The sequence below is a fragment of the Perognathus longimembris genome, chromosome 1, assembly GCF_023159225.1.
Source record: "Perognathus longimembris pacificus isolate PPM17 chromosome 1, ASM2315922v1, whole genome shotgun sequence".
NCBI classification, from domain to species: domain Eukaryota; kingdom Metazoa; phylum Chordata; class Mammalia; order Rodentia; family Heteromyidae; genus Perognathus; species Perognathus longimembris.
The window spans coordinates 24,452,453-24,470,578 of NC_063161.1; the positions used below are offsets into that span (position 1 = coordinate 24,452,453).

General features: G+C 35.6%; 1 protein-coding gene across 1 annotated transcript; it reads left to right on the forward strand.

The window, feature by feature from the left end:
- The first annotated feature begins 524 nt into the window (after positions 1 to 524).
- Positions 525 to 14,054, forward strand: C1H12orf50 (chromosome 1 C12orf50 homolog). The gene is made up of 11 exons (XM_048349614.1): positions 525 to 551; positions 1,154 to 1,274; positions 2,304 to 2,459; positions 3,296 to 3,373; positions 3,455 to 3,568; positions 5,582 to 5,692; positions 7,356 to 7,463; positions 9,303 to 9,407; positions 9,670 to 9,873; positions 11,516 to 11,608; positions 14,029 to 14,054. The coding sequence occupies exons 1-11, from the start codon at positions 540 to 542 to the stop codon at positions 14,052 to 14,054; spliced, it is 1,128 nt and encodes a 375-aa protein (XP_048205571.1). The 5' UTR covers positions 525 to 539.
- Positions 14,055 to 18,126: the final 4,072 nt, after the last annotated feature.

Sequence of the window (18,126 nt, forward strand, 5' to 3'; positions counted from 1 at the left end):
AACTTATGATCTTTAGACTTTTTTTTTTTTTTGGCCAGTCCTAGGCCGTGAACTCAGGGCCTGAGCACTGTCCTTGGCTTCTTTTTTGCTCAATGCTAGCACTCTGCCACCTGAGCCACAGCGCCACTTCTGGCCATTTTCTGTATATGTGGTGCTGAGGAATCGAACCCAGGGCCTCATGTATACGAGGCAAGCACTCTTGCCACTAGGCCATATTCCCAGCCTCCTAGACTTTTTTTTTTATCAACATTGTATTAAGGATAACACTAACTTTCTGAAAATAGGTTTATGATTTTATATTGATGGTATGTATTTTGTGATCCTGATTTTATATACCCATCAATACCATCCTTCAATTCATAATCAAGGTATTATTGCCAAGCCATGTGTTAATATGTTGAACTTTTGCCATCGTTTCCTTCTTTCCTTAGGGTTCCCAGTGCCGATTCCGACACTGTGAGGAGGCCCTCGGTAGTGACACTGTGTGCTCATTATGGAGAGAGAAAAAGTGCTTAGATCCACTTTGCAGATTTAGACACATGGAAATGCAGGTAGAATCACTCAGTACCATCATTTATACTTTTACCATACAATAAGGAAGAAACATTTTTTCTTTCTCATGATTTAATTTTAGGTGTTTTTCACTTTGCTCAACTTTGTTCAATGTTTTTTTAAGACAGGCATCATGTTTTGGAAATAACGTGTGTGTGTGTGTGTGTGTGTGTGTGTGTGTGTGTGTGTGTGTGTGTGTGTGTGTGTGTCGGTTCGAGGGCTTGAAACCAGGGCCTGGATGCTATCCTTGGGCATTTTTATGCAAGTCTTAGCATCTACCACTTGAGCCACAGCTCCATTTCAGGCTATTTGGGTGGCTAATTGGAGATGAGTCTTACCACCAACTTTCCTGCCTGGGCTGGCTTCAAATCATGATCCTCATCTCAGCCTCCTGAGTAGCTAAGATTACAAGAGTGAGCCACCGGGACCCGCTGTCCTGTATCCTTTAAACAGCAGAGCTTACAAACAAAGGAAGTTAGGAAACCCACAGTTGGAAATTGGTATTTGCAATTGTTTTTATCACCCATATGGTACTGTAGCACTTTGCATTTATTGCAAATGTAGTATCTAAACATTCCATTTTCTCACCTCTTTTGTCCAGCAAAACTGCAGCATTTCCTGCTTCTGGGAAACTCAGCCTCTTGGTTGTGTGAAGATCAGTTGTATCTTTTACCACAGCAAACCTCGAAATATCAATGGATTATTTTTGCCACCAAGTAGTAGTGAGTATATATAGGTATTTTCTGAATGGCCTGGGTGTTCTACATTACTGTATATCTCTATAATAGCAGGATCTCATGATATATGAGAACAAGGCAAAGGAGAACAGTGCAGTTTGGTATCCAGAGCCATTCCCCTAGGTAGAGGGAGCAAAGGCATGGTGGACTATATATGCTGCTTCTAGAAGAGCAGCCATGGATGTGATTCTTCCAGACTTTATTTGTGGAGAAACGATTCAACTAAACTATAATGAGACCTTAAAATAAGTTCTAGAAATGAACATAAGAATATTGTATAAGAACATTGTATCTTGACTCACAGTGCATTTACATTCCAATAAATTCATCTAAATTGAAAATGAATTTAATATAACTAAGACCGTCACAGTACAGTATAGGGCATTAGATGTTTTACATTTGTGGCTTATTGCTGTCCAGAAATGCAAAGGATTATCTACTGCACATTTTTAATCTAAGAAAAAAGTCAACATTCAGAATTTGAAGCACAGTTCCTACTCAATGCCCATAATTTTCTTTCACACTACTAAAAAGTTGAACCATCTTAAGGCAAAGACCAGGTGAATGATAATTTACATACAAAAGTTATGACAATAAAAATTTGTGATTTGGCTGGGAATATGGCCTAGTGTCAAGAGTGCTTGCCTCATATATATGAAGCCCTGGGTTCGATTCCTCAGCACCACATATATAGAAAATGGCCAGAAGTGTAGCTGTGGCTCAAGTGACAGAGTGGTAGCCTTGAGCAAATAAAGCAGGGACAGTGCTCAGGCCCTGAGTTCAAGCCCCAGGACTGGCCAAAAAGAAAAAAGTGATTTATGGCTAAAATCTAATCTACAAGTATACATTTTTCATGGTTTTCAAACAAAATACAAATATATAATACAGTATGTTTAATTATTTTTTAAATTATATATATTTTTAGCAAAATAGGAGATCATAAGAAACAATTTTTGGCCACTGAATTCATTCATCCTATCTTGAACAGACAGAAATATTGCATTTTCTCTTTAGATGTCACACTACAGAAAGAAAGTCAGGAAGGAAATCCATCTCCAACCCATAGTCAGGAACCTCTGAAACCTCAGGAGAATATATTGCGTCCCATTCACCATCCTTTAGTTTTAAAAACTAACTTTGAAGAAGAGGAGGAAGAAGATGAACAGAATGGTTGGTAAACCTTTTATTTCCAATTACAACTTGTATTTTGAAAAACCTTACAATATTTTTCACCTATTTGCTTAACTATTAAACTTTTATGATACAATGTCTGTTATATTTTGAAAGTATCTTTCATTTTGTTAAATAAGTGGAATACATTAGGTTTTAATTTGTTCTCTGTCTACACATGCTTGTGATAATTTGAAATGGGAAGTTTCCTTGTATATTTGCTAGAATATAAATCTCATGTTTATATTAATATATACTAGTACTTGTAGGAACCCAAGAATTATCTTCTATTTAACAACTACTGTAAATACATATTGATGTATGTCTGTTTATATAGCTATTAATGTATGTCTCTTTTTACTGCTATTAATCATCTGTGTGTCTTAACACATAATCCTTAGAGCTCTTAGAAAAATAAACTTTTGTCTCTGTCATGGAAAGTTTCCTCCTACAGGCTGCAGGTCACCATACTTTCTAGGCTAAAGGTTACACTGAAGTGCCTGTTGCTCTTCTGATCTCTACACCTCCACTCTTTCATACCTGCAATTCTCTTCCACACACTATCTTAGCCAGTGAATCTACATGCCTCCAGCTTCTTATTTGAGACATTTCCGACATTCCGACATAATCCGACATTTCTTTTCTATTGACTGGTTCTTTCTAATATCTAAAATGTTAATGGAAACATAATGAGTATGAAAATGTCTTGACTTTAGGAATTAGGAACACCATAGTCCTCCCATGAATACAATATTTGGGATTTTTCTTTCTGATTTACACATTTTCAGATTATTTGGATTTGCGACACTTTAATTCTAAAAACATATGTCCTATAGATGCTTCTAGTTTATGGACAAAGACTCCTGAAGAAATTGAAGAAAAAAGAGCAATAAAGGAGATGTGTTATAAATCTGGTAAGAAATCAAACATTTGTGGATTTTCCAATACTTGATGTGAAACATATACTAAACCTTTGTTTTCTTACGGGAGATTAGGTGAATACTATAGATTTCATAGTCCTCCAGATACTTCATCAACCAAAAACACAGCTCCCACCAAGGAGAAAGAGTTAGAAAAGCCTTTGGAGAGTGGCAGTGAATTGCAAGAAGGTAAGAAACAAAAAAGCAACATTCAACATGATGTGCAAGAGTGTGATAGGTTGTGAATTATTTAGTACCCTGTACTCAAGCAGGATTAAATAATAAATAATACATCAGACTTTAAAGTTAGAAGAAAATATTTTTACTGAGTGACCGAAGTTTCCTACAAAAAGTTGCTGTTACTATAATCTGTTTTTCTAAAGGAGCTATAGAATGAATAGACTTCATAAACACGGGTGACATTTCATACTTTATGTAATAATCCTGTAAATATTCTGATGGTATCATTTTATTTGTATATGAAATAACTATTACTGTAAAATAGATCTAGATTTTTTTTGAATAGAAAAGATAACTTTGTCCAAAAAGGACAATAGGAAAATTGCAAACCAAAGTGTATTTTTCATCAAATGAATGTACCAGGTAATTTCAGGGCACTACTGAAGAAAAATCCCATACTCTGTTTTTCTGTCATCGACTTTTTCCTTTGGTAATTCTTATTTTGCTGTCAGGAAACACTTTGCGTTAAAGGAAGAGAAGAAAACATTGTATTATAGGTATAAAACCAGAAACTTAGGAGGAAAAAAGTCAGCGAGTACTATGATTTTAGGTAGCTTTCTTGCCCTTAGGGTGAATTTAAGGTACATTTTGAACAGTAGGAGAAAATTAGAGAATTTAATCCCTGTTCCTGTCTGTGTCTGTGTGAGAGAGAGCAAGGTGGGGGGGGGTGGGGGAAAGAGAGAGAGAGAGAGAGAGAGAGAGAGAGAGAGAGAGAGAGAGAGAGAGAGAGAGAGAGAGGACAGAGACAGAGACAGAGACAGAGACAGAGACAGACAGAGAGAAGAGAGATGTTTCTGGGCAAGTTTGAAGATCAAGGTGAGGAACAGACATAATATGTGCAGGGCAGAGTACCTAAAGTGCCTATCACACTTATCTGTATGTAGAGAGCTAAACATGTGGCAATAGATGGCAACAACAGCCTCTAAAGTGGTAGAATAATCTGAAAGCTTCAACGGGAATCACCTAAAGATAGATCACAGGCCTGAACTAATAAGAAAAGGAAAAATAAAAACATAGATAAAATGTGTTACCAATATTTAAAATAAAGGATCACAAAACCGATTACATAATATTGATAATACAATTTAATTTATTATAATAATGATAATATGTTACATACTCATAGTTTTGCTTCAGGTTATATTTAGATTAATTCCTACATAGTGATCACAGATTTACCCCTACTGGTTAGTATTTTACTACATTTGAATTTTCACTTACTATCCCCTTATACACACTGCTAGAATTATTTTTTGAAGTCTTTGACTGCAGATGTTAGGCCCATTTGCTTGAACTAGAGCCTGAGTATCAAAATTAAGAAATTACAACTCATACATTATTTTTATAGAAAACTTTTTTCCACTGATTTCACCAATTATGCCATTTATGTCCTTTATATCAAAATTAGTGCTATGTAACCTGTTATGAAATCCTGTTTAGAAACGTACATTGCATTATATTGTCATAGCTCCTTTATTTTGATTTTTACAGCTTATCATATCTTTTACAGCTCCTTTTAGAAGGAAATTATCCAGAGATATATAAGGAAAGTAGAATAATTAGTTCAGGACTAGAATTTTGCAGTTAGCAGTGATTCTAATACTTTTTTAAATTAATGACACATGATGGATGGATAAGTCAAAGAAAACTTAAAACATTCATGAAATACATCAAATAAACTAAGGACATTATGCATACACACTAGTATTAGCTTGCTTAAATTTTCCAAATTGCCATTTGGTTACTAATCTAAATAGGAGACTAAGTTTGCCTGCTGCTGTAATGACTACTCCAAAATTTGCATAAATTCTTCTATTCATACATTCTTTATCAGGTCACTGCCAAGCAATATTTATATTAACTTATAAGCTACTTACTTTCTTTATGAATGCTATCATTGTTTTATTTCAGCACTTAACATTTTATGGGATGACTTTTGATTTCTTTTTTCTTTATTTCCAGGGGATGGTCTTACAGTGCCAACAAAACTTAACCTATTTGAAAGGCATGGTGAGATGAAAATATCATTGGATAGGAAACCAAGGACTGACATTTCTGCTTTTGAAAATGGAGGTGAGTAAATTTATTCCTAGGTGATTCTGATTATCACCACAACAAATTTCAAGTCATTCACCCTTGTCTAGTTCATGTTTGGCCCACCCTTTGGACTGTCTCCTTTCTTTTAAAATGTAGTTATCTGGTGATTTCTGTTTAGGATCCATTTCATTGCATAAAAAGTTAGAAATGCTTTCATAAAAAAGGAAAGCATGGAGCTTGATGTATGGACAAAAGTTGGGGTGAATATGAATATGTAATTGATTTGTGTCCTTCCATTGTTCTTCAGTGCTATGCATTGGGTTGTTTCCCAGTTACTTTGTTCTAGGTATTTATATAGGATTTTTTACTTGGGGAGGAATATTATTGTAATGTATTCCAGGTATTCATGGCAGAAATTGTAGTATTTTTATATAAATTTTTATTATGGGTTTTGCATAAACTTCATGAAGTTAGGGAGTGAATATAGCCAGTCATCATAAATAACTGCAGCAGAGTGACAGACACATAATATATACTCTGTAAATACTTGTAGAACAAATGAATGTTGAAATGTATTTAATAACTGGATGAATGGAGATGTGTCTACACAATTTACATATGCTGGAAATTAATATACTGAAACAATGAGCTAAGTCTAACTACATATACAAACAGATGCCTTTTTACATTTAGATTCAAGGAGTAATCATGACAATTTTTTCAAATGGGGAAAAATCCTGACACTCATATAGTTTATGAGGGAGGAAAAAATGCTTTCTTGTCCAAAATGATTCCATAATGTATCTTTACTGACAAGCCTCTAAACTCACAATGAAATTATAAGTAGTATAAGAAGATAATCAAATAAGCTATGTAAAATACTCAAGAGATTGAAGCATGGGAAAATTCTCTGAAAGTTTTGACTTACTGTAATAGTTCCAATATTTATCCACAGGTTAGTTCACAATTTAAATGACTTTTACTATTTTTTGTGGTGCTGGGGATCAAACCAAGAGCCTTGCTAAGTGCTCTACCAGGAAGTTACATCCCCAAGTATAGAAAGTTATTCAGAATCAATATTTTATGTTAATAAAGAATAATGTGCAGTGAAGGATCTGGACATTTTAAATGAAATGTTTAAAGCAACTATAGGTGTTTCCTTGGGGAAAAAATGTCAAGTAACATGGAAGGTTTTTATAGGGAAGCTAAGTTCCATTTTTGGTAAGTATCTGTAAAGGGTAGAAAAACAATTATTAAACATTTCTATTTTTTCCTTTTGAAAGATGAGCAAGTATTTATTTTTAATAAAACAGGGTTAAAAATGGGAGAAATGAAATAGAGAGAAAAGCAGTTCTTGTTTCCCATTCAGGAAATGGGAGTTAAAGACTCTTGATTCTTTCCTTCAACTTACTTATTGTTGTACGATAAATGAAAATCAGTTTTGTGGAATATGTGAATTTTCTTGTAATTATCTATATGTAAGTTCACATGCTGGGTATTCAACTACATATGTGAATGCAAATCTATTATTCTAATCATTTATATGTATATATAGCAATATCATTAGAGATAGCATCACTAGGAAGGAGTTAAACAAAAGAGGGCTAAGGAGATTCTATAGAAGGTATTTCTGTGTTGAAAGGAAGATTTCATGACTTTCCTATCATTGTTGCCACTGACAGTAAGGTTATTTTCTTAGGAGGTGACTGTTACATTCCACAGAGGATCATATTTCTTGGAGTAGATGAAAGTGAAGCTTTAACTGAAGAAAAAGCCATCACGGTGTCAAAATGTCCAACTACTAAAGGTACTGATTAATGCTCCAGCAATAACTCATTCGCAATTTGGAAGGATAAATTGAACATAAGGCTTGGCTGTGGTAGGAACCAAAATAAAACAGAAGGTAATAAATCAAACTACACATGCAGCATTAGGAGTCAAGAGCCCTGTGATCTCAATCCTGGCTCTGACCTTAATTATTTAACCGTGGGACCTTAATTCTTTTGCCTGTTATTCTACTATGAAAAATTAGTCTATTGGACTCCACATTTTCTGGGAGTTTTACTGGCTTTAAAAGTAGTCACTTTCTTAAATGGCAATACCAAGTGTTTTTTATTTTTGTTTCACTTATATCAGAATAAGTGAATTTTGTTAGGAAGCATTCATTGTAAGAATATTCCTATGAAAACTTGCCACTTTATAATCATTGCTAGCTTTAGTCAGTTGATAACCAAGAAATACAAGAAAATATATCCTCTATAATTTCATGCTGCCCTACTTCACTTAGAATCTCCAGCTTGTACCTTTAAACAGACTAGTCACAGTCACAGACTAGTCCTAGTCACAGACTGAAAATACGGGGTGTCTTCTATGTAGAAGGTCTCACATTTTCTCAATCAGAATAGAACCCCTTGTCATTCATACTTTTCTCCAAATCAAACACCCTCAAGTATAGGGTATTTGTGATAGACAGATTATTTTTAATCATATGTAAATCTCTTAGTCTGAGATGGAAATATTTTTGTCTTACCCATAAAATTGAGAATATAAATACAAATCTTTATGTGCAAGTAAAACATGAAAAATATTTAGTCTTGTTTGAACAGACTATCTGGATAGCCAACTGCTTAAGACATTAAATGAATATTGTCAGGTTTGCAGGAAAGGAAACCCACCACATGGTTCAGGCAGAGAAGAGTTTATTGGGGGGGAGAGTAAACTGCCAGCCCACACAAGATGGAGGCCTGAGGAGACAGGGGAAGGAAAGGAGAAAAGGAGAGAAAGAAGCAAGAGAGAGTAAGAGAGAAAAGGAAAGAGTGGGGACTTGTTGAGCTGGATTATATAGGGAAAGGCAGGAGGTATGGCCAGGTGGATTGGATGTGAGCTCAGAGAAGGGGGAGGTAGCTGCCTCCAGGTGTGCCAGTTACCTAAGTAATACAGGTAATAGGTGCAGACTGAAACAAGTGGGTACAGCTGCATAGAGCCCTTCCAGGGGTAGACCTTGCAAATATATCAAAATTCTCTAGTTGAGTTCATACTAACTTGACTTATTTAATAGCATATTTATCTAAAAAGTTACTTATCAACAGGTCTATACTGAAAATAATTTATAAAATCACTTTAAATATCATTATATTAAGATTCATAATTTCAAGCTTATGGTAGGCTAGAAAAGTCCACACATTTTTTTTTTCTTTTTGCCAGTCCTGGGCCTTGGACTCAGGGCCTTAGCACTGTCCCTGGCTTCTTTTTGCTCAAGGCTAGTACTCTGCCACTTGAACCACAGTGCCACTTCTGGCCTTTGTGTCTATATGTGGTGCTGGGGAATTTAACCCAGGGCTTTATGTATACGAGACCAGCACTCTTACCACTAGGCCACATTCTCAGCTCCACACATTCTTTTAGAGAAAAGCATTTTGTGGTTGTCCCATCGGTGTACTAAAAGATAGATTAAAAGATAGATTCTTTTTAGCAGTTCTCAATAATGGATCACTTTTTGCTCTATGAAGTGAAGTCTTAAAGTAGCACATTTATTATTTTTTTTCTTCTTGCTTAATGTGTGAGCTCAGAGATTGGAAGTTATTACCTACAGTAATTTGCAGAAAATAACATTTCTTTAAAAATAAATATTTGTATCTTTTCTAAGTGAATGATGTCCAGCCAGTGAGGAAGCCTCATTTTAAAGGTGTGAAGAAAAGAAAATGGATTTATGATGAACCCAAGAACTTTCCTAACTCAGGAATGCGGAGAGGTAAAGTGCATCTCTCTGTGTGATTGATAGTTCTAAATTGTAATATGAAGAGAGATTAAATATCAGACATTTCCACTGAAAGCAGGCCACTGTCATGCAACATAACTGTTGTTTTAAATATTCTAACCTGACTCTTCTAAACTGAATTCTTTTAGCTTCCCTTGGTCTTCCATTCTAGCAAATACTTGAAGTGCAGTGTATTTATTTATGCACGTGAAGCAAGCTTGTCCTATCTCTTACTTTCTCCTCCATTGTTTTACAGCAGTACAAGCCACACATCCCAAGCATAAAATGAGTTACCATCATCATAACAAAAACCGAAATGCTGAGAATGAACCCTATATCCACGTTCAAAGACATGCTGTCAGGCCTGTGCCACTGAACACACCTCCCCGTAGCAGACCCACAAATGGGTCCTACAATAAAGTTAATGTGAACAAGGAACCCAAACTCAACCTCTGTCCAGGTGAGGCTTTCCTTGATGTGTTTGTTCTTGCCTGTGGTATGCCTTTCCTTGAGATTTCTAATGGTGGGGCTATATTCTTCTCTGCTACCCTTCTCCTCTTCTTTTCCCAGGCCATTACTCTCCGCCCACCCCCCCCTTGGCAAACTCCACCATAACATCTTAGAAACTAGTGAAAAGATTTCTTCTGTGTGTACTTATGCACACGATTTAAAGGATATAGAAGAGAACTCACATGGGGGTGTAGATCACTTGATGTGGTGCTTCCGTTGAGCATTGCCTCAAAGCACTGAACTCTGTTCCCCCTGGATAGCTTTATTTCCCCAGGGAGGATTGTTTTTCAATGGTTGACATTTTCTTGTTCCACTAAGAGCAGTTGTTCAATTATCACTGTCAGGCTTACTACCCTGGCTTTTCTTGAGGCCTTCATGATTGCTTTTTGAAAGGGTTAGTTTGAGGGTTAACTGCAATATTTTTTGACAACCTCTCATCTCTCCCACCATGCCCAGATTGCTTCTAAATCATTTCATCATATAATAGGCAAAGTCAAAGTATATGTCAGGAAGTACAAGGCCACAGGGGAGAAAAGAACTAAATCTCTCCTGCTTCTTGCTTTAGATGAATTCTGCTCTCTTGAAATTGGGTTTCAGTTCTCTAAACTTAAAAATGCCATTCAATTCTCTAAAATTTCACATTTGTAGGTAACAGAGTGACAAATATAGTGAATTTTTGGAAACAAAAATTTAATGCTCCATGTTTTTGTTAGGTTATGTCTTTAACAAGGTAGAGAGAAATGTGCTTTATTTATTTATTTTGTTTTAGAAAAAGATGATATATGGATGTGTATATGTAAATCAGTATATTCTTAAGTGAAAAATCCCTTAGTTTTATTTAATACACTGCAATTATTATCACTATTTTACTATTAGAAGATGGTTAAGAATAATGTGGGAATGGAACAATCTGTTGCAAAAATCTACGTTTGTGTGAATTACCAAAAATTATATGTTCCTCCTACCTCATTATTGCAAATGTCAACACAGGAAAAATAAAAGCAAACTCTTGGTATTTTTATGAACCACCCTTTGAGAATCTCAGATGCACAGTAGTCCTTGAAAACACAAATACAACATGGTTGGATAATTGTTAGAATGTAGATATGCCAGAGAAAAGTGTATCTTTACATACACACCAAATCGATATAAAGAGTTTTTGTTTCTTGTGGCAGTGGGTTTATTGGAGACAGAACATTTTGGTCAATGGAAGGAAATTGGATTTGGATTGTACCACACAACATGTTGATGGTGGTGGTGGTAGTTTTAAAGTGAATGTCTTTAAACAGTAAAATTCTGCTACTATCATAATGAAACTAGGCAATGAGGTTGCTTCTAGATTTTGTTCTAATCTCTAGCATGGCCACATGGGAGAGAAACTTAGTTGAAGAATTGAACAGCCACTGATAACTTGAGTGGTTTCGCAAAACTCCTTTGTATCCTTGTTGCTTTAGCACTGAAATGGTAAGATGAAATTCTTGGAGAATAAACAGCCTCAGTATTGAGATGTTTAAAACTTTGAAACACTGTTGGAATATGATTTTAAAGTTTAGAAATACGTAATGGCATCTTTCTTCTTCTTTTTTTCTTAGAGAAACATGCACCAACATCATATAATGGTTCAACCTGGCAAAAAAGAATTCCTTTTTCCAAAATGTATTCAAAAAATGAAAAGATATATCCAGGTAAATATTTAAATATTTATGAATTAATGTATGATATAGTTCCTCTTAAAATGAATAACAAGCTTTTGAGTTCAAAGTACATATTTTAGCAAAGCTTATATACATATCTACATATATGTCTATATGCACACTTAATTGCTTAGATTTTATCTTTTCTAGTACTTTAATTTTTGTGTAGTTTTCTTGTATTCCTTTTTACCATTTTGTATGATATCTAAAAGCACTTTGATAAGTTCTTTTCTCCTCAATAGGCACAGTAAATTGAGCAATATCATAGTATATTAAAATGTTTTATGCTATACTACTAGACAAATGCATAAAGCCATATTTTGGCACAAATAAGATAGTAAAGCCTTACTGTGTGTATTGTAGACAAATGTAGGCTGGCACAGGCTATGAGAGCAGAAGTTGAATTTTCTTGGCCAGCAGACTCAAAATACTGTGCTTTCCATGCACTGTACTTTGTGCTCTGAGAAGGCATTCGGATCCTGGCAACAGCTTCACATTCAGAATTGTAAGGTTATACTGTTCTTTTGCTAAGTAAGTTGGTAACTTCTCCCAGAGCAGGGGTGAGCTCAATAGGTTTAGGAAATCACCCAGAATAAAATATTTTATTTATTTCCCACACAACTGAAGGTTTCAGGGGAAAAAAATTCAGATAGGGAGATTTTTATCTAGGTAAGTGTCACAAACTTTTCAAAAGAATCTGAAATTGATATACACAGATAGTATTGTTACTCAGAAGAATACATCCACATTAAACACATTCCTTTTTCCAAAATAGAGAACTGAAATGACACTTCTGAATATTTCCTTTTGGCAATAGTGCACCTTAAAACTAAGATCTTTATATTCTATGTACTGGAGACAACAATTCCTCTCCCCCCCCTCATCTTTTCCCAACTGATATTGTACACTAAGAAAACTCTTGCAGTATTACTAAGTTGAGTACGTTTTCTCTTAAGTTTGTGTGATTTTTCAAATGTGATTGCACTTAATTTAGGTCTATGGGAAGAGACAGAGAGTTGGTGCAAATCCAGTATGAAAGGATAAATTGCTAAACTACAACTTGAACTCCTATGCTTTCCTATGAGTCTGATATTAGCACTTTCAAAGGATGGGGTCCTTCTATGACTGTCACACTGACTGATCTTCTATCCCAGTAGCTTTCTCCTTTCTCATCCCAGATGGTTAAATTGGAGTCATAGAAGGATTGGATGAAGGATTTCCTAAGAACAGGAAATGTACTACTTATGAGTAGCACAGATTCCCTGTTGCCATACCACATGGCCCACACTACTCTTGGGGGGGAAAGCTCTGTAGTAAATTTTTTGATCTCATCTGGATTAGCATAGAGGGAAGCTTTGTCTATGAGAGAACTTGTGACAGCATCTTGAGAACTCCAACTGCCAAGATTTCTAAGGGCAGACATCACACATTCATGTGAGTCTCAAGTAGAAGACAGTTCCTGGGAGAGGGAACCAGTTAATTTACACAGTCTCTTGATTCCTGTTGAAACAACCAACATTAGGAAGATGCTTTTGTTGAGCCTCTTTGCTGTAATCTTAACAGAGACAGGCAGAAGAAAGTAAGCCAGTAACCACTGTTTAAATCTCTGAATCGGACTGGATTTTTGTGCAAAGAGGTCTTTCTACATTAGGAAGAAAGAGTGGTCAGGTTCATAAAATTAAAAAGAAGATATGATCAAATATTTTGTAAAATAAATATTTAATGGTTTATAAAATCAAGTAGGTCTTCTTATTTGCTTTTGATTGGAAAATAGGTAGCACCCAAACTCATCTTTTTCAATTGTTGTCATCTTCACAATACCTAGCTTCTCTCACATATTCTTGCAATGGAAAACACAGTGATTTCAACATTTCCCAGTAGACAGGTAGACTGCTTACTAGGGGGAAGACGTTAGAACACACAAGGTGCCACTGGTCTCCCTCAGAGTTTCTAGCAACCAAGCCTTAGAGGTATGTATACATGGGTGGGGTAGGAGGAGCCTTTTGGGAAAATATTGGATGTTCTGAGCAAAATACGAAATGAGAAGAGAATATTAAGTGCCCATGGGGGTCAGGAAGGCAATAGAGGTGCCTAGAGATATTATTGTCATTGTCAGACTTCAATGGAGACCACATGTCCTTTTGGATAGGGTTATAGCTGGTGCAAATATAGAGGTACCTGTCTCCCATATGATGGATTGCTCATGCTTATATGTAGTATTATTTCCATTCTTGACCATCTCCTCATCTAAGTGCAACACACACTAAGAATTTTGAAAACTTTTAAATTAAAAACTAGTTACTTTTTGGTTTGGCTTCAGATTTCATGGTAAGTAGTTTATGAATTATAAATTACCGATGCTTCATAGAGTTCTGTAAAATAAAAAAATCTTTTGTGTATTTAATTATTAGAGCCAAGAAGAAATGGGAGCAAGTAAAAATGGGGGCTGAGAAAAGAGAAAAATGAGAAAAGAGAAAAGTGCCAGCAATCATCTGATTTACATTCAAAAATGAAAATTCAAAGAATGAGATATTCAAGTACTCCATACTATATCCTGGATAGCCAAAGATGATAAGATGCAAATTCTGAAAATAAGATGCAGGAAAGTACATTGTGCTCTTTCAAAACTGATAAAAATGCAAATTACAAACAGCTGCCTTTGTATTTATGTATGTCTGGAATTGATTCAATGCATTCCCACAGATATTTAATAAAATTTAAAAGTTTGACAATTAAAGTCCTTCTTTAATTCTAAACCAAGTTACATTGCATAGAGTAAGGAGTAAAAATTATACTTTTGGTTTATCTTTTTTGCTATATACTTTAGGGAAAGACTCCTTACTTACATTGGAAGTTGAATTCTTAGTTGTTATGACACACAAAATGCAGACAAATTTAGTGAAGTCTAAGGGTGCTGTTTGGTGATGAGCACATTAGGGGAAAATTAATAGAACTACACTTTAAAGAAAGAAGAAACAGACAAAGTCCAATTATTATGCAAGGAAGTTGGGTAAAATAGTCTCTTAATTAACAACTACACAAATCAATGCTGAGATATGGGAAATTCAGGATGGGAAGATAAATATTTCCTTTCAGTGAAACAAAAAGAAAACTTATATGATCATAAAGGGCAAAAGGACACTTTAAAATGACTATCGTGTTTTCCTTTAAAGGCTATAGTTGTTCCAGAAGTAAAAATACATAGAAATGCAAGATATTGGGACCCTAACATAAACTCTAACCCTAAACGTAAACCTAAGATGAACCCTAATGTGGACACTAAACCGAACCCTAACCCTAAAACCAACCCTAACTCAACCCTAACTCTAACACTAATGTGTACCCTAACCATAACCCTAAGGTGGAACCTAAACCTAACCGGAGCCATAAACCACAATGCTAACCCTAACCCTAACCCAACGCAAACCGTAACACTAACGTGCACCTTAACCCTAACCCTAATGTGAACTCTAACCCTAAACCTAACCCTAACCCTATCCCAACCCCAACCCAACCCCAACCCCACCCTAACCCTAACCCTCGCCCTAAGTCTAACCGAAAAACAGAATGAGATTTTATTTGAAAACTTACTTTCTATTTCTTTTGCATTGTATACTTTGAATACTTTTAAAAAATATTTTAAAAATTCACTCAAGTTTAGCCATCTGTAGTAAATGGAATAAAAACCATTTTCTTCTCAAACTTAAAATGCATGATTTTTTTAAACGCATATTTGCCACATTCATACTTTCTTGTGTTTATTAAGACTTAGAACTGCACTGGGACTTTGGGATAGCTTGTATTTATAGTTGGATGCATAATGTGGTTAGTTATATCCTCTTAGAGATATTTCTTAGGACTCAATAAAACATTTTATAAGATGTAATTGCAATTGTGTAGTAATGAATCCTAGTTTCTGGCTTCCATTGGTGCTCTATACCTCTATACCAATACTAGTGGGAAGCTGTTCCATTTAACTAATAATCCATATCCTCTTAACCGTCAATGAACATGAAGGGGGAAGGTATCTCAGAAGCAAATCCCAAATATTTTTCTTGAGATACAAATTCTCAGTGTGTATCTTTATTCAATGCTCAATGCTGAAGATGGTGGGGATGAGAAAAATTTGAAAGAATATCTAAGTCTGGAACAAGCAAGCTGAGCATATTTGAGACCTTGGGTTAAAGCCCTGGTACAGGAAAAAATGGCAGCTGAGATTCACTACCATTTAGGACTCTTTGATTCCCATTACCTACATGGGAAGAAGGACGCGATTCTCCTCCTTTTCTTCAAGAAACCCCAAAACCCTCATAAAAATGCATCATTATGATTATGCTCCTTTAGGGAAACAGAACCAATTATGGATTGTGTGTGTGTGTGTGTGTGTGTGTGTGTGTGTGTGTGCGCGCGCGTGAGTGTGTGTGTGTCTGTCTGGGTGTATGTGTCTGTGTCTATTTGTTCATTTTAATGGATTGGCTCAGATCATGAAGGTTTGGTGAGCCCAAGGTTTGTGGAAGAGACAGACTGGAAGATCAGAAAATTCGCAATTAAAGTCCACAGGCGGTTTGTTATAGGTAAGCTAACGAGGGATGGTTCTCCCTATAGATGAAGTTTGAGGGCAGTCTGCTGAAAAATTCCCTCTTGCTGTGAAGATTGCCTTTTTATTCAGACTTTCAACTGATCAGAAGAGGCCCAAATGTATTATGGAGAGTAATCCACTTTTCATCATTTGCCATTTTAATGTAACTCTCCAGAACACATCTCCATACGAACATACAGAATAATGTTCAATCAAATATCTTGTCATCATGGCCTACCCAAGGTAAAACATAATTAACTCTCACATTGAGTCTCACTGAATGATATATTCTCACTATCTTGAGGTCATCCTTAGTTTCCCTTGCTATGTAACTAAATAGATCAAACTATGGATATTTCTGGGGAGTCATTTTTCATTTACCACAACTATTCATGCCTATTCATATTCTACTATAAAAATAATATTGTTCTTATATGATATGCATTATACCACAGAAAATAACTGATTTAAAAATTAACTTGGGGCTGGGGATATGGCCTAGTGGCAAGAGTGCCTGCCTCATATACATGAGGCCCTGGGTTCGATTCCCCAGCACCACATATACAGAAAATGGCCAGATGTGGCGCTGTGGCTCAAGTGGCAGAGTGCTAGCCTTGAGTAAAAAGAAGCCAGGGACAGTGCTCAGGCCCTGAGTCCAAGCCCAGGACTGGCCAAAAAAAAAATTAATTTGCCTCTCAAAACCACAAACTATATGCTAGGAATGATTAATATTCATGATGAAAAACGTCAAATTTTCTTAATTTTATCAATGATTAAATAAGGCATAAATGTCAGTGGCTCCAAATCTATCCACTTCACTAGACAGGTTGAAAATCTGATATTTATTTATAGCCTCCCTTACCACAAAGCCACAATGGACAATGCTGGTGGCCAGAAATGCCATTCACAGAGCTGTGATAGCAAAACACTTCATTCAAATTTCTTTGGTACTACATTTCTCTCTCTTGCCCTTCCTTATATTAATTCCACTGTCTTTCAAACATACAAAATATGTATAGTTCACATATTAAACTTAATTTTGAGTTATTTGATAACAAAACCAAGAATGGAAACAAAGTTTTAACAGAAAAGTATACCTCAGTTTGAAGCAAAATATTCTTCATATTACTGTGGTCAAAACAGAGACCAATTAGTTTAAATCTAAGTAAAATGTATCAACAACTGTTAGTAGAGAACCCTTGGAGGTTAAGCCCTCTGCTAGATGTCAGAGAAAAAGATGAATCAAGTATTTCTCCCTACATTCCTTTTATACAATACTTGAAACAAATGAATCATTTAGCTAATTATGTGATACAATGTGTGTCATAGAGATATAGAATAGAAGCATGAGACTAAAGGGAACTCTGGCTCCATAGTTATTACAATTGACAAGTAGTGATCACAGGACTTCTTATTTTTTTCTTCTTTCTTTAATCATTTTTATCTTGTTGGCCTTTTTTCCTTCCTTCCTTCCTTCCTTCCTTCCTTCCTTCCTTCCTTCCTTCCTTCCTTCCTTCCTTCCTCGCCCCCTCTTTTTTTTTTTTTTTTTGGTGCCAGTCATTGATCTTGAACTCAGAGGCTAAATATTGTCCTTGAGCTTTTTGCACAAGTCTTGCAGTCTATACCTTGAGCTACCGCTTCACCTCTTGTTTTATCAGTGGTTAATTGGAGATTGAAGATAAGAGTCTCAGGAACTCTTCTTCCCAGGATGACTCTGAACCATAGTCCTCAAATCTCAGGATCTTGAGTAGTTAGGATTGCAAACATGAGCTACCAAGGCCCAAATAACATTTCCTTACTGTTACAATTTCTTACTGAGCAGAGTTCTGATGTGCAATGCTGTAGGAAATAATAGTGTGCCCCTACACTGAGATGAAAGGTGAATTGCTAGATTTTGAGAAGGAACTTTATTCTGCTTCACAAAAGAGAA

Coding starts and splice junctions, on each gene's coding strand:
- C1H12orf50 (XM_048349614.1), top strand. Junction 9,874..11,515: donor CAAACTCAACCTCTGTCCAG/GTGAGGCTTTCC, acceptor TTTTTTTCTTAG/AGAAACATGCACCAACATCA. Junction 11,609..14,028: donor AAATGAAAAGATATATCCAG/GTAAATATTTAA, acceptor TTTAATTATTAG/AGCCAAGAAGAAATGGGAGC.